General features: G+C 47.0%; 1 protein-coding gene across 1 annotated transcript in view; it reads right to left on the reverse strand.

Annotated features, from left to right (window-relative positions):
- FPGS (folylpolyglutamate synthase) overlaps window positions 1-12,696 on the reverse strand; it is a 44,249-nt gene extending 31,553 nt beyond the window's left edge. The window contains 4 exon segments of the mRNA XM_081847605.1: window positions 531-584; window positions 782-910; window positions 12,431-12,574; window positions 12,576-12,696. Of these exon segments, the coding sequence (XP_081703731.1) occupies window positions 531-584; window positions 782-910; window positions 12,431-12,574; window positions 12,576-12,680 (432 nt within the window). The 5' untranslated portion in view covers window positions 12,681-12,696.
- Between the last annotated feature and the right edge of the window lie 2,025 nt (window positions 12,697-14,721).

The raw sequence follows: 14,721 nt of genomic DNA on the forward strand, positions 1-14,721 counted from the left end.
GTCTTGTGGGCAGGCAGAGACAGCCCAAAGAAAGAGGAAGGAAGGGAAAAGGGACTCCCAGCAAGAAGCCTGGAGCTGGCTCGGACTGCGTCTCCCTCAGCCGCCTACCAGCCTGGCGCCTGCACTTAAAACAAGAAGCTCATGAGGAAAGTTCCCAGGTAGCCTGCTTTCTTCAGCACCTGCTCTTGTGATTCGCTGCAGGAGGCAGAGGAGAGTTGAGGGGCAGCAGGAATCAGGAGAGGAGCAATGACCAAACTCACGGTTTTTCCCACATCGTGATTTTTGCATAGCACATGCACGCATTGTGAGTCATGATATATCACCACATCAAATACTACGAAACCATTACCACGAGGTGGACTTCATGCTGGTTTTGGACAATACTGATACATCGCCAAGCCATACGTCATTCAAACACTCTGGAACTGAGCACTCTCAATTCCCCACAGCAAACTGCCCCACATTTCCCCCATGTGTCAAGGCCTTTGGAGCTATTCCAGGTATTGCTTCCCCCCTGCAACCCCTTTCACCTTGCCCTTCGTCCCAGTGACGTGAATGATGTTCAGTTGATCCAGGTCTTCGACCTGCCGGAGAAAAAGTGAATGAACCTTTCAGTTTAGTTGTTCAGGTACTCGCCCGCAGCCCCACCTCATCAGTGCAGGCAGCAATGGCTGCTAATAGACAGCTCTCCCTCTCCCCCATCCCATCAGTAACCCCAGAAAAATCAAGACTGCATCACATCATGGCCAGGGGCCTCCCAAAAGCTTCCCAACCTCCTCACCTTCAATCCACTTCGTTCCAAAAAACCTTTCATGGCTTCCAGCTGCGCCTGGGGGTCTCCTCGTTCCCGTTTCACTTGTTCCAGGTAGCTGGCGTTCGTCTGGAGCGTATTCAGAGTCCGAATGGCATCCTAGAAGGCATATGAGGCAGTGGTTAATTGCTTCCCCCCTTTTGGTCAGCCTTGTAAATAACCACACAGCAGTTACTAGCCTGCAAAGACAGTTGACTGGCTGGCTGAGGAGGAAGGGGAAACACTACTCCTTATTCCATGGGAACAGAGGGAACTGACTTGTACAGAGACCACAGGGTTCATTTACCTCAGAGCTGTCTACGCTGCCCGGCAGATGCTCCCTAGGTTGTTCCCAGACCTACCTAATGATCCCAAGGACTGGACTTGGGAACCTACTACAAGCAAAGCACATGGTCTACCCACTGAGCTACAGCCCATCAGCTTTCTATGCTGGGCGTGGAAGGGAATCAGAGCACCCCATATTTCCTCCACCAGCCCACTCACTCGCCTGCACACAATTCCTTGTTGGCTATTGCAACCAGGCTGGTGCCTGAACGCAAGACCTGTTTTTCAGCCTTCTGTTATGGAAAACAAGAAATCAACCACTCTAGGTCAATGCTAACAATCTCCTCTCTGCCCCATTCATTCCAAAAATAAACCTCGAATTGTGATGCCCCTGTGCATGGTTCCAGATTCTCACTGCGCACTCCAGTGGCTGCAAGTAAGCAGGGGACAGGAGCACAAGAACCTCTTTTCTTAACGCCTGCTTTCCAGCTGGTCCTCTGCCTTTTCATGTCTGAATTCTGCCACAGGCGGCAGGTCCGCTGGAGAATCCGCACCCTATCCCTCTTGAGAGAGGAATCTGCCTTCCTTGATCCTCTGAACGCACCAGTAGTTCCATGCACGTGGTCAGTGTTTACCCCCCCCCCCCAACAAACAAGATAATGACCTTCCTGTAGCTTATGACACATGTGCCTCTCCCTCAACAGCTCAATCACATGTCTAGGGGCGTAAAGTACCAGTTAACTCAAAGCACATTAAAAAAACCACTACCAAGAAACAGAAAAAGCACAGGCTCTTCCTGCCTCCACCAAGAAAACTGTAAGGGCAGTGAGGGAAGCTGGCACATTGCCAACATGGCCATCAATGAACTCAGGCCACAGAGCAGTCAAAGAGAAAGGAGCTGGGGACTCAGCAAAAAGATACGAACCCAGTGGCTATTAGCAAAGCTGCTGGTGTGCTCAAAATGAGGGCACATTTTAAAAGGCAGATAAGTAATCTTATGACTGGGAGGAGGGAAGAGGAAATCAAGAGCATAGCTGTCAACTTTTCCCTTTTCTTGCGAGGAATCCTATTCGGAATAAGGGAATCTCACTTTTAAAAAGGGAAATGTTGACAGCTATGATCAAGAGAAGCATCAGAGAGGAGACCCTGACCGAAGACAAAACTTTTATCTTCCCTCTAAGGCACTTTGGAAGAGTTATGAAGATTTTTGCAGGATGTGTTTAATTTATTACATATTTATTTCATAAGATTTATACACCACTTGATTGTACGAAAAAAAAACCCTCAATGTCATTTACAGAAAAAAGTAAAATCAAGAAAAAAACACAACCAAACCTTAAAAAGTATACAGAAGTGAAAATACTAAAACAGATTAAAATTACTTCTACTTTCTAAGCATCCGGGTAGGCTTGGCAAGCACGAAAAGGAGTAGAGTGAAGGCTCCTGCTTGAATTCAATAGGCCAGGAGTTCCATAGTGTTGGCATTGCCACACTAAGCGATTGAAAGACGGGTGTTGTTTGGCACCTGTAGCAGCACCAATCCCACTGTACAAAGCGAGTAGGCACAGGTGGGGTAAGGAAATCTCATGAGTAAACAGGTCCAAGCTGTTTTGCTACCCAAGTTTTTCTTGTTTTACAGGGCACGATTTGCAGATTTTTGTATGCTTTTTATTGTAATACAGTGGTACCTCGGGTTAAGTACTTAATTTGTTCTGGGGGTCTGTTCTTATCTTGCCTGATACTGAGATTTGTAGTGGGACTGAGAAATTATGGTGAACAAACTCCATGAAGAAGGTGGTGTTGAATAATTGGCCCCAGAAGGAAAGCTCAGGTAGCTATTCATTCTGTCCTTTTAATAAGCCTGAAAATGACTTAAAATGTTCATAGTACAGCTTCCTTTTCTGTCAAAATGATGTACACCAGGGGTAGAAAATCAGCCCCAACTCCAACTCCCATCAGCCCCTGCCAGCATTCCTAAGATGCTGGGAGTTGTAGTCTGACAACAGCTGGAAGGTCAGTTTCCCCAGAGAACTGCCTCCTCTCACATGAATGCCAAGATCATCCTAAATTTGCCATCTTAAAAGTTAAATGGTAATGGACTGGAAGAGAGCCAACAAACTGAAGCTTGATCCAGATAAGACTGGTCACGCTGGTCGATGATCTCCAGCGGGCTAGGGACAAGGGTGAAAGCTGTTTCCTCATTCCGCTGGATCTCTCAGCGGGTTTTGATACCATCAACCATAACATCCTTCTGGACCATCTACAGGGGCAGGGAGCAGTGTTTTGCAGTGGTTCCGCTCCTTCCTCCTGGGCTGTGTCCAGAACATGGTGTTGGGGAATAAGTGTTCAGGCCCCTGGGCTCTCATTGTGTGGGGTGCCTAAGGTTTCGTCCTCTCCCCCATGCTTTTTAACATCTACATGAAGGAGCTGGGAGAGATCATCAGGGGATTTGGGCTGGGTGTTCATCAGTATGCGGATGATACCCAGCTCTACCTCTCCTTTAAATCAGAACCAGTGAAGGTGGTGAAGGTCCTGTGTGAGTGTCTGGAGGCAGTTGGTGGATTTATGGCAGCTAACAGATTGAGGTTGAATCCTGACAAGACATAAGTACTGTTTTGGGGGGACAGAGGGTGGGCTGGTGTGGAGGACTCCCTGGTCCTGAATGGGGTAACCGTGCCCCTGCTCTGGTTTCGGTGTTCCGTTGCGCCAGAAGTGGTTTAGTCATGCTGGCCACATGACCCGGAAAGCTGTCTGTGGACAAACACTGGCTCCCTCATCCTGAAAGCCAGATGAGCGCCGCAACCCCATAGTCGCCTTTGACTGGACTTAATCATCCTTTACCTTTACCTTTTACCTTGGAGGGAAACAAGCTCCTTACATACTTCCTGCAGAAAAGCAATTGAAGTGGACAGGGATAGAAGCATGTTCAAAAATAGGCTGCATAAGCGACTTCCGCATTTGCCTTGTATGTGAGATACTGTACTTGCTGGCATAGGGATGCGGGATTACTATACGCACGCTGAGCTCACGAGGCGAGGTGAAGATCAGGCTATTCCCGCGCAAAGGTGGTCGGACTGTGCGCTCAGTAGAAAGGCATTGCAAGCAAAAGGTCCCATGTCCAATTTAAAGAACTCTTGAGGTAGGGCTGTGGAAATGCCTTGCCTTAAGCTCTGGAGAGCTGCTGCTCGTCCATGTAGACCAGGAGTCAGCAAACGTTTTCAGCAGGGGGCCAGTCCACTGTCCCTCAGACCTTATGGGGGGGGCAGACTATACTGGGGGGGGGGCGTGAATGAACGAACTCCTATGCCCCACAAATAAATTTTAAATAAAGGGACACATTCTACTCATGTAAAAACACGCTGGTTCCCGGACTGTCCGTGGGCTGGATTTAGAAGGCGATTGGGCCGGATCCTGCCCCTGGGCCCTAGTTTGCCTACCCATGGTGTGGGTCCCCAGCTGTTGTTGGACTACAACTCCTATCATCCCTGAGCTCTGGCCTTGCTAGCTAGGGGTGATGGGAGTTGTAGTTCAACAACATCTGGGGACCCACAGGTTGAGAAAGGCTGGTGTAGACTATGCTGAGCTAGATGGAACAAATGCCCTGGCTCAGCATATGGCAGCATCAACCAATACAGAAGCAAGAGGGCTGGAATTTTATTTTCTCTTTAAGTGAAGGGCCATAGCTCAGTGGTGGAGCATCTGCTTCCAGGCGGAAGGCCCCGGCGGGTCCCTGTCTGAAACTCCAGAGAGCCATTGCCAGCCACTAGGCTAGACTGTCAGTGGTCCGACTCAGGATAAGGAAACTTCCTGAATTCTGGGGGAAGCTATGTACTCCCCCCACACGCCCTACGCAACCAAGCAGGAGCCAACCACTCCTTCACAACATGTCACTAGTGTAGTATTCTCCTGTTTTCCTTCTTATCAGTCCTCCCACCTCCAAATTATAGGTTATGATCAGTTGGCGTGGCCTAATAAAGAAACAGCTAGATTTAGTACAGCGGACGTTGGGTTTTGAGTTTCACCTCAGGCAGGCAGTCCTTTGGCCAGATGAGGGCATGCTGAGGGCCAGGGTGCTGCTGCGTCAAGTTTAAGAGGCCCCACGGAATAACACACACTGATTTACATTTGCACTGATGCAGAGGTGAGGATGAAACAAAAAATGAACCATCAAACTAAACAACCTGTCTACCTTATTCTTTCTTACTTAGCTTATATGACGATGTTTAATGTACACAAGATCGTATCAGATTGATAATGGCTCTTTTAGAGTCTGTTCCTCCACCGCCCATGTCCTTTACAAAACAAAAACAGAAACCAATTATGTGAAACTTGAAATTTATCAGGCACCGCAGCCAGCTATGTAAAATGGGTACAAATATCTCAGGCCCCAAGCACACATTATGTACAGTGGTGCCTCGCAAGACGAAATTAATTCGTTCCGCAAATTTTTTCGTCTTGCGAGTTTTTCGTCTTGCGAAGCACGGTTTCCCATAGGAATGCATTGAAAATCAATCAATGCGTTCCTATGGAAACCGCCTTCAGACCAGGTCCAGGGACAGTCTGTCCCCCGACCTCTTCTGAAGGCTGGGGGGGGGGACAAGGGCTTTTCTTCCCACCCCCAGCATTTAAAAAAACCCCGGGACAGCAGAGGACTTCTCCGCTGTCCCGGGGTTTTTTAAAATGCTGGCGGGTGGCAGCGCTGCCGCCCGCCACCATTTTAAGATCGCCCCGGACAGCGGAGAAGTCCTCCGCTGTCCAGGGGTTTTTTAAAATGCTGGCGGGCGGCAGCACTGCCGCCCGCCAGCATTTTAAGATCGCCCCGGACAGCGGACTTCTCCGCTGTCCCAGGGCGATTTTAAAGCCCCCGGGAAGGCAGGCGGGGGGGAGCAAAGACTTTCGCCCCCCGCCAGCCTTCAGAAGAGGTCCAGGACCTCTTCTGAAGGCCGGCGGGGGGCGAAAGTCTTTGCTCCCCCCCGCCTGCCTTCAAAAGCCGTCCGGGAAAGCGGAGAAACGCAGCGCGTTCCTTCCGGGAAAGCGGAGAAATGCAGCCCTTCCCCTGCCGGGAAGGCAGGCAGGGGGGAGCAAAGACTTTTGCCCCCCGCCGGCCTTCAGAAGAGGTCCAGAACTTCTTCTGAAGGCCGGCGGGGGGCGAAAGTCTTTGCCCCCCCCCGCCTGCCTTCAAAAGCCGTCCGGGATAGCGGGAAGCGCTTCCCTGCTATCCCGGACCGCTTTTAAAATGCTGGCGGTGGGGAGCAAAGCCTTTCGGCCCCCGCCGGCCTTCCTGGACCTCTTCTGAAGGCCGGAGGGGGGGGGAAGGCTTTGCTCCCCACCACCAGCATTTAAAAGAGGTCCCCGGAGATTTCCCTATGGGCTTTCTTCTTGCGAAGCAAGCCCATAGGGAAATTCGTCTTGCGAAGCAACTCGAATTTCCCTATGGGCTTTCTTCTTGCGAAGCAAGCCCATAGGGAAATTCGTTTTGCGAAGCAACTCGCAAACGGAAAACCCTTTCGTCTTGCGGGTTTTCCGTCTTGCGAGGCATTCGTCTTGCGGGGCACCACTGTATTTATTATTATTTATTCAATTTATATCCTGCTCCTTCTGAAGGAGCCCCAGGTGGCAACCAGAGCATTAATAATTTTAAAGACTTTTTTAAGACTTCTAAAAAAAATTAAAAACATTAGATTTCACTCAACTAAGTTTTCTTGACAGCAGACACACTGAAATTTATATACCCTAGTTAAAAATGTAAAGGTAAAGGACCCCTGACAGTTAAATCCAGTCGCGAACGACACTCATCTCGCTTTACAGGTCAAGGGAGCTGGCGTTTGTCTGCAGACAGTTTTTCCAGGTCATGTGGCCAGCATGACTAAGCCGCTTCTGGTGCAACGGAACACCGAAACCAGAACAGCAAAAGGAATTGCTATTTACCTTCCCGCCGGAGGAGTACCTACTTGCACTTCTTGGTGTGCTTTCAGACTGCTAGGTTGGCAGGAGCTGGGACACAGCAACAGGAGCTCACCCCGTTGCGGGAATCTGAACCGCCAACCTTCTGATCAGCAAGCCCAAGAGGCTCAGTGGTTTGGACCATAGCGCCACCCGCGTCCCTATACCCTAGTTCGACATATCTATAGAGTAGGGCCAATATAACTTCTATTGAGTAGTTACCATGAATATCCCAGCAGGGAGTGACATGCTTGTAAAGGCAAGTTGATAAAGATGCCTCAGGTGGCAATAGGCCAGGAGCAGGCAATGTGCTAAAAGCACTTTTGCTTCTAGTTCTGGCCACATTCATCACTTTCCCACTTCTCCTCCACCTTACCCAACTCACATGCAGGGCCATGAGACAATGCACTGACTACACTTAAGCAGCCTTACTGCTTAAGGCTGCACATTTGGAAAAATACTCAATGTTAAAAAGAAGCAGAAAATAGTTCCCCGGAAAAAGGTAGGATATAAATGTATAGTTCCCCAGGAAAGGTAGGATATAAATGTAGTAAATAAAAATAAAAATCAGTAAAGTAGTACCATGGGTTAAGTACTTAATTCGTTCTGGAGGTCCGTTCTTAACCTGAAACTGTTCTTAACCTAAAGCACCACTTTAGCTAATGGGGCCTCCTGCTGCCGCCGTGCCACGGAGCACAAATTCTGTTCTCATCCTGAAGCAAAGTTCTTAACCTGAAGCACTATTTCTGGATTAGAAGAGTCTGTAACCTGAAGCATATGTAACCCGAGGTACCACTGTATAGATTTTTACTCGATGCTCTCCTACCGATGTGTGTAGTTTCTATCTGCGGGGAGATAAGAGAATTAGGCCTGGACAATTTTTCTATATATTGTTTAAAGTCCACCCTCTCTCACCACCAAGGAAATACAAGTGAAGAGTAAGAGAGCCCATATAAGTAACGCTGACCCCGCCACTAAGTAGAAGAATAGAAGCATAACCACCCCACCCCACCCCACGCCACTCACCATTCCCCCCCTCCCTTCTTTCTTTCTTTCTTTCTTTCTTTCTTTCTTTCTTCCTTCCTTCTTAATTGTTTAAACCAGTGATGGCCAAACTTGCCCCTCCAGCTGTTTTGGGACTACAACTTCCATCGTCTCTAGCTAACAGGACCAGTGGTCAGGGATGATGGGAATTGCAGTCCCAAAACAGCTGGAGGGCCAAGGTTCGCCACCACTGGTTTAAACCAATTCATGAACCAAGAACCTGTACATGGACCACTAATAATGAAACATATGTTGTAGATTCTTTTCCACATTTATTATGCTATTTTTGTGATACAGTGGTACCTCTGGTTGTGAACAGGATCCGTTCCAGAGGCCCGTTCGCAACATGAATAGAACGCAACCTGCAGTGGTGCGTCTGTGCACATGCAGGTTGCAATTTGCCACTTCTGCACATGACGTCGTTTTGCACGCCTGTGCATGCGCGAGCGGCGAAACCCGGAAGTTACCCTTTCCGGTACTTCCGGGTCGCCGCAGGACGCAACCTGAAAAAACATATCATGAAGCAAACGTAACACGAGGTATGACTGTATACAAATGGCATGAGAAAACTTGGTATACTTGTTTGCATAACATTATTGTTTATAAAACCCAGTTAAAAAAAAAAAAAGTCCACATCATGATAGCTTTTGCATAACATTCTACCTGGAGATATATTGCTAATCATGTGGGAAAAACCATGAAGCTGATTGTCACTTTGCTCATAATTCCCGCAAATTGTATAGTTTTGCTGGCTTAGCTCTCTCCTGCAGGGGGCAGCAAACCACAAGAGCAGGCACTCACAAATGAAGGCAGAATGACTGGGAACTACAGTATCCTTAGAGCAGACACCATAATTTTTTTGTTTTAGAACTAGTGTGATAGGAATTTTAGGGTTTTAGATATATGGCAACGTTCATAACCACATGTACACAGATCAGCACAGGAAAGCCAACCTGGAACCATTTTGATTCCTAAACTGAGCAAATGTTTCTCTGCATGGTCAAAATGGAAAAGTCCCCCCATTGTCTCTTTCCTCACAAATCCTGTCTTAAGGATACATTTAAGATACAAGGTGTGAGCCTGTGACCTGGCCCAGGAAATAAGTATTTTACCACTACAAAAGAATGGCCAGGCTCCCCAGGAAATCCAATCAAGTAACCTGCCAGACAGAAGATAAACAAGGACAAGAGAAAAACAACATTTAAATTTCTGTGATGTAGGTGGGATGTATCTGAGGGGTGGTCTTAGGTTACACCCCTTCTGTGATGTATGCATAATGTTTCTGGGGGTGGTCTTGATCTACAGAATGGGAATTTCAAAAGTCTTTATAAACCCTTGCACAGCATTGTTCTGGGTCCTCCTCCTTTCCTGCGTGTGAGGGGAGTACCCTGTTGCAACAGATCAATAAAGATCAAGCTTACTAGCTGCTTTGCTTCTCAATATTCTCTGGTTGGCCTCTGTTATTTTCTCCTACCAATAGGGAACCTATGTAAGGACTCTATATGGGCTCTTGGATACCCCATAAGGGAAAAGGGCATATTTTTATTTACAACACTAGCTAGGAGCACCAGGCTGGTAGGTTATGTTGTTTAAGCCCCTTTCCCTCCCTCCTCTCTCTGTGTGTGAGAATGCATGCACCCGTCTGTGGCAGCCTTGTCAGAGCTGGCTTCCTCTCCCTATTAACGCGCCTCTCCCCTTGGCAAAAAATCGTCCGCATTGAGCTGCTCTGATGAAATCGATTAGGAAATCCCTTTCATCCTCATTCCACCTTCCCACCCTGCCTCCGACAACTTTGTGAAGGGAGTGGAGAAGCCGGTTAGGCTTAAAAACAAATAAAAAACCACAGATCTGCTGCCAGCTCCTGCTTCACAAACCAGGTTGCATGGCGAATGTTTGCCTAAGTAAGATGCAGAATCGCTTCCACCAAAACTACCCTCCCAAGCTTAGGAAGCCACTCGTGAGGTGGTGGTGATGGTTTTGGAAGAAAAAGTAGGGGTGGGGTGGGGAGGGGAGGGGATATGTGAGGTGTGGGGTGTGTCATGGGGGGTCATGTGTAAATTACATGTGTGAATTACTGTACTGCATGTGTAAATTACTGTAAATTACAGTGGTACCTCGGGATAAGTACTTAATTCGTTCTGGAGGTCTGTTCTTAACCTGAAGCACCACTTTAGCTAATGGGGTCTCCCGCTGCCGCCGGGCCGCCAGAGCACGATTTCTGTTCTCATCCTGAAGCAAAGTTCTTAACCTGAAGCACTATTTCTGGGTTAGCAGAGTCTGTAACCTGAAGCATATGTAACCTGAAGCGTATGTAACCTGAGGTACCACTGTACTTAAATAACTCTTAAATTAGTTGAAAATAATTTTTTTATCATATGCAAGTAATTAACATTATTTTACTAAATCTAATGCCCTTAAAACTACATAGAACATTAATATATTCTCCAGAGATCTTTAATGGTTTAGCTGAAGCATGAAATCATTGAGTTTATTTTCATTTATGCATCAAATTTAAATACCCCCCGGGAATATTTTCCCAGATTATTTGTATTCACTATGATTAAAGGTTAGTAAAAATGTATCTGCTTTAGCAGCAGTAGTAGCAGTTGTCAAGACATTACCATGTTTGCTTTCCATCCTTGTTTCAGACATTGTGATACATTGGAATATCGCAATGTTTAGGTAGTGATTCATTGCGATGTTGAAAGCCAAATATTGCCCAGCCCTGTGGACAACGCCTGAAAAATTCAACTGACACACGGGTGGCTAATCAGTGGCTCTCAAGATATTGATGGACTCCGGCTCCCATCTGCCCCAGTCAGCTTGGGAAAAGGTCAGGAATGATGGAAGATGTGGTTTAACAACATATTGAGGACACCAGACTGGCTGCCTTTTGGAATACAGGGTTTAAAATGGATGGACGGACACACACACAAAAAGGCATTGAATGTTAACCTGAAACAAGTTAAGTGCCTACAAAAAAACCCCTGTGGGGCCAATTGTGGTGTGGGAAGCATAAAATCACAACAAAATCGACCACTGAGAACAGGGAATGCTTCCTTGGCTTAGAGCACTACTACTGCCACCTGAGTCCAAAATGTGCTTGCTAGGGGCTGATGGAAACAGTTCAAAACATCTGGAGGGCACCAGTCAGTGAAGGCTGGGTTGTGGGGCCAGCCAGATCAACAAAAGAGCACACCACTTTGCATACAAAAGCCCCCTCCCCAAGTTCAGCCCCTAGAATTGCCACCTAAAAAACGGACCACAGACATCTGTTGCTGAGGTCTTAAGAGCAGGGAACGTGCAACCCTCCAGGCGCTGCTGGACTCCCTTCATGCCTTGCCAGAAAAGCCAGCAGCAAAGGATGATGGGATTTGGAGTCTAAAAACATGTGGACGCACATGCCTCAAGAGAGCCAGGTCTTCCGATCACCTGGCTATTACTGTATCTCCCTCCCTTGTTTTAAAAGTGATTTGCTTCTAACTGACAAACATGTACTCCAATTTTGCTTTCTTTTGTTTGCGGTTACTGTTTATCTGTGGAAAAACTAATACAACTACCTATTTCAAAACAATAGTAGTAGTAGTAGTAGTAATAGTAATAGTAATAGTAGTAGATTCGCCACTATAGTTTTGTTCCTTCCCTTTCTGGCTCGGAATATACTACACAAGAAAGTACAGTATAAAGTCGGGTCCCCGTCCCCCCCCGCAATGTGCAAAACATTCGGCTTGGAATGCAATTCATTCCTTGCGTCTGCAAGTCGCCAGGGCTGACAGCCTATAAAACTAACGTAAAGAAATCGAATTAATATCCAGCACTAGAATCCCCCCTACACATGAGCACACCAATAAAACAAAACAAAACAGGACTGCAGCCCAGAAAGCTAATGCAACGGAAAGAAATCGAATTAAAATTCTGTGCCAACGTTAGAAATCACTAACCACGCGCACACCAATGAAATGAAACGAAATATAAAACAAAGCAAAACAGGGAAGCAGCTCAAGCAGGCGTCCACGCCGCAATCTTTTTTGGCGCGTGCAAAAAGCATTCCTGCTTACTCGTGGCTGCCCGGACGCTTAGAAATGCTGGTGCGAATTTTTAAAACCGGTTTTTCCTTGTTTGCTTGTTTAATATCTTTAACTTTCAAAAGCGGGGTCGGGGGGGGGGGAATTGCATGTGTGTGTTTTGCTGCCGAGGCTTCCGTTGCTTTGGGGGTGGGGGGGGGAGTCGCTTGCACTCCCCCTTCACGGAACCAGCCCACCGACCAACAGTTGCAGCAGGTGCGAGAGTGGGAAGAGGATCCCTGCCTGCCCTCCGGCTGACGCAACCCCCGCCGGGCTTGCGAGGGGGTCTCCGGCGCTGCCTCACCTGGTACTCCATCCTGGGCGCGTGGGCCGGGCGGGCGCTGAGCCACCTCCGGGCGCCCAGACGGGGAGCCAGCACCCGCTGCTGGAGGAAGGCCAGGTGCAGAGCGCGGACCCGGCGCGAGCCCATCGCAGGCGCCTCCCCCCCAAAGCACAACTTCCCCAAGCCGATCGTAAGCCGCGGCCGCACCACGCCGCGAAACCGTCCCGGCTGCGCGCAGGCGCGGAAGCGGCCCTGAAGCCGGAGCGGCCATCTTTGCGGGTAGTAGTAAGAGGGGCCCCAGGCCGTTTTGCTCAGAAGCAACCAGTAGAACCAACGCGGCCATCTTTGGGAAGGGCAATTCCCTTTCTTGCCCCGCCCCCTCCTTCGTCCCTCACTTTAGATCAAACCACAGGTAGAGGTAATAAGTTGCAGAGAGGTGCGCGCACGGGCGCAGGGCTGTTTCTCCGTGAAAGGGACTGTCAGCTGTTCCCTTTTCTTGCGAGGAATCCTATTCGGAATAAGGGAATTTCCCTTAAAAAAAAGGGAAACGTTGACAGCTAAGCATTTAACACAAACTGGATTTGTTTCAATCAAATTCACGGTTTCGTTCTAAAAGAACATATAGAAACACAAGGTCCACTGAGACCCGTAAAACAATTTGAAAATTTATTTAAGCATGATGGGGGTTGGGGGAAGAAGAGATCGGTTTTGAAATTGTACATCACATTTCTCAGTATAATTATGGAACTCCCTAAAAAGATATGAGAGCTGGATATCGGCATACAAATTATTCCCAGGGACTGTAATAAAATTTGGGAATCGCAACCCTTAAAATCCTTAGAGAAAACTCATTAAAATTACTACACAAATGGTATTATACCCCTTTGCAAATGTCAGAAATGTTTTATATCACTTAATTCTTGGAGGGTGATAATATTGGTGCATATTATCATTTACAGGAATGTCGGTTGGTGTGAGATTTTTGGGATTTAATTTCGACAGAAATTAAAGCATTGTTCGCTGCCCAAAATTAATGTTGCCAGATATTTTTGATGATATATTGTCAAAAGAATTGGTCTTATATATAATCTTGGCAGCATGATGAGTGGTTGCAAATCAGTGGAAAACGGCCCAAAATCTTACACCGGATGCTTAGTACTGCTCACTCTGGAAAATAGCTATAATGGAGAAAATCAGACATAATTTGAAATTTTTACAAGGACTAGAAGTTCCAGACACATTTTAGATGATTTGGCATTCTTTTATGACATATACACTGGAACCACCACTTTCAATACAAGCTTCATCACAAAAGCCTGGCAAATCTGAAACTTGACTTCATGACCTGATACAAGTTGATAGTCTTCTCTTGGGCTTTGTTTTTTAAACTCATGTGCAATAACTCACTCTACATGCCTATTTGATTGTTTTTCATCTTTTAATATTTGCCTGTTGTTATAATTGTTCTCTCTGTTTTATATACATTATAAAATGAAATAATAATAATAATAATAATACTGTACCCCCAAAAAATCTCACTCTCCGGTGGAGAAATGTCCACTCCACATTCTGAGGTAGCCGGTTCTGCAGTTTACACTGATACAGTACTGTATATCTAACATCTCCAGATATCTGAAGAGCTGTCACCTTGACGACAACAAGCTTGTTCTTGCTCCAGAGTACAGGACCCGAACCAACTGATTGAAATTGCAAGAAAGGAGATACTGACTAAGCATTAGGAAGACTATTTATTATGACCACAATCTGTTTTTTTAATCTCTAGGGGCAGATTTCACATTGGTTAAGCTTTTTAAAAAATAGATTTCACATTGTTCAGACCTCCACCTAGGTAGGACGAAGGCAAATTTACCTTGTATGTTTCTTTGAACTTTCTTCTTTCCATTATGACTCTCCAGAAGGAAGGTCTGATCATTCCTTCTGCCCTGTGGCAAAACACGTGCCAGGCAGCCTAACAGTTCCCAAAACTAGTTAAACTACAACTAAACAGAGGTCACTGGAGGCTGCATTCGGTACAGAGTCTCACCCTGGGTTTGTTTGTTTGGTTGGTTAGCCTATGACTCAGATATGCTTGAGCCATGTCCTACTACAATGCTACTCAGACGTGCTTTTCAAAGACAGTCAGTCACATCCGCACCATGCATTTAAAGAACTCTGAGAGCTGCTGTATACCCCTCCCAGAGTTCCAACTTCCAGCACCCTTAGTGAGCGGCAGTTCCCAGGACTCTTTTGGGAGAAGCCATAGAATCACCATTCAGATCATCTCACCTCAGCCACAGTCTTGTGAGAAGACC

This window comes from Podarcis erhardii (genome assembly GCF_964252035.2).
Source record: "Podarcis erhardii genome assembly, chromosome: Z".
NCBI lineage: Eukaryota > Metazoa > Chordata > Lepidosauria > Squamata > Lacertidae > Podarcis > Podarcis erhardii.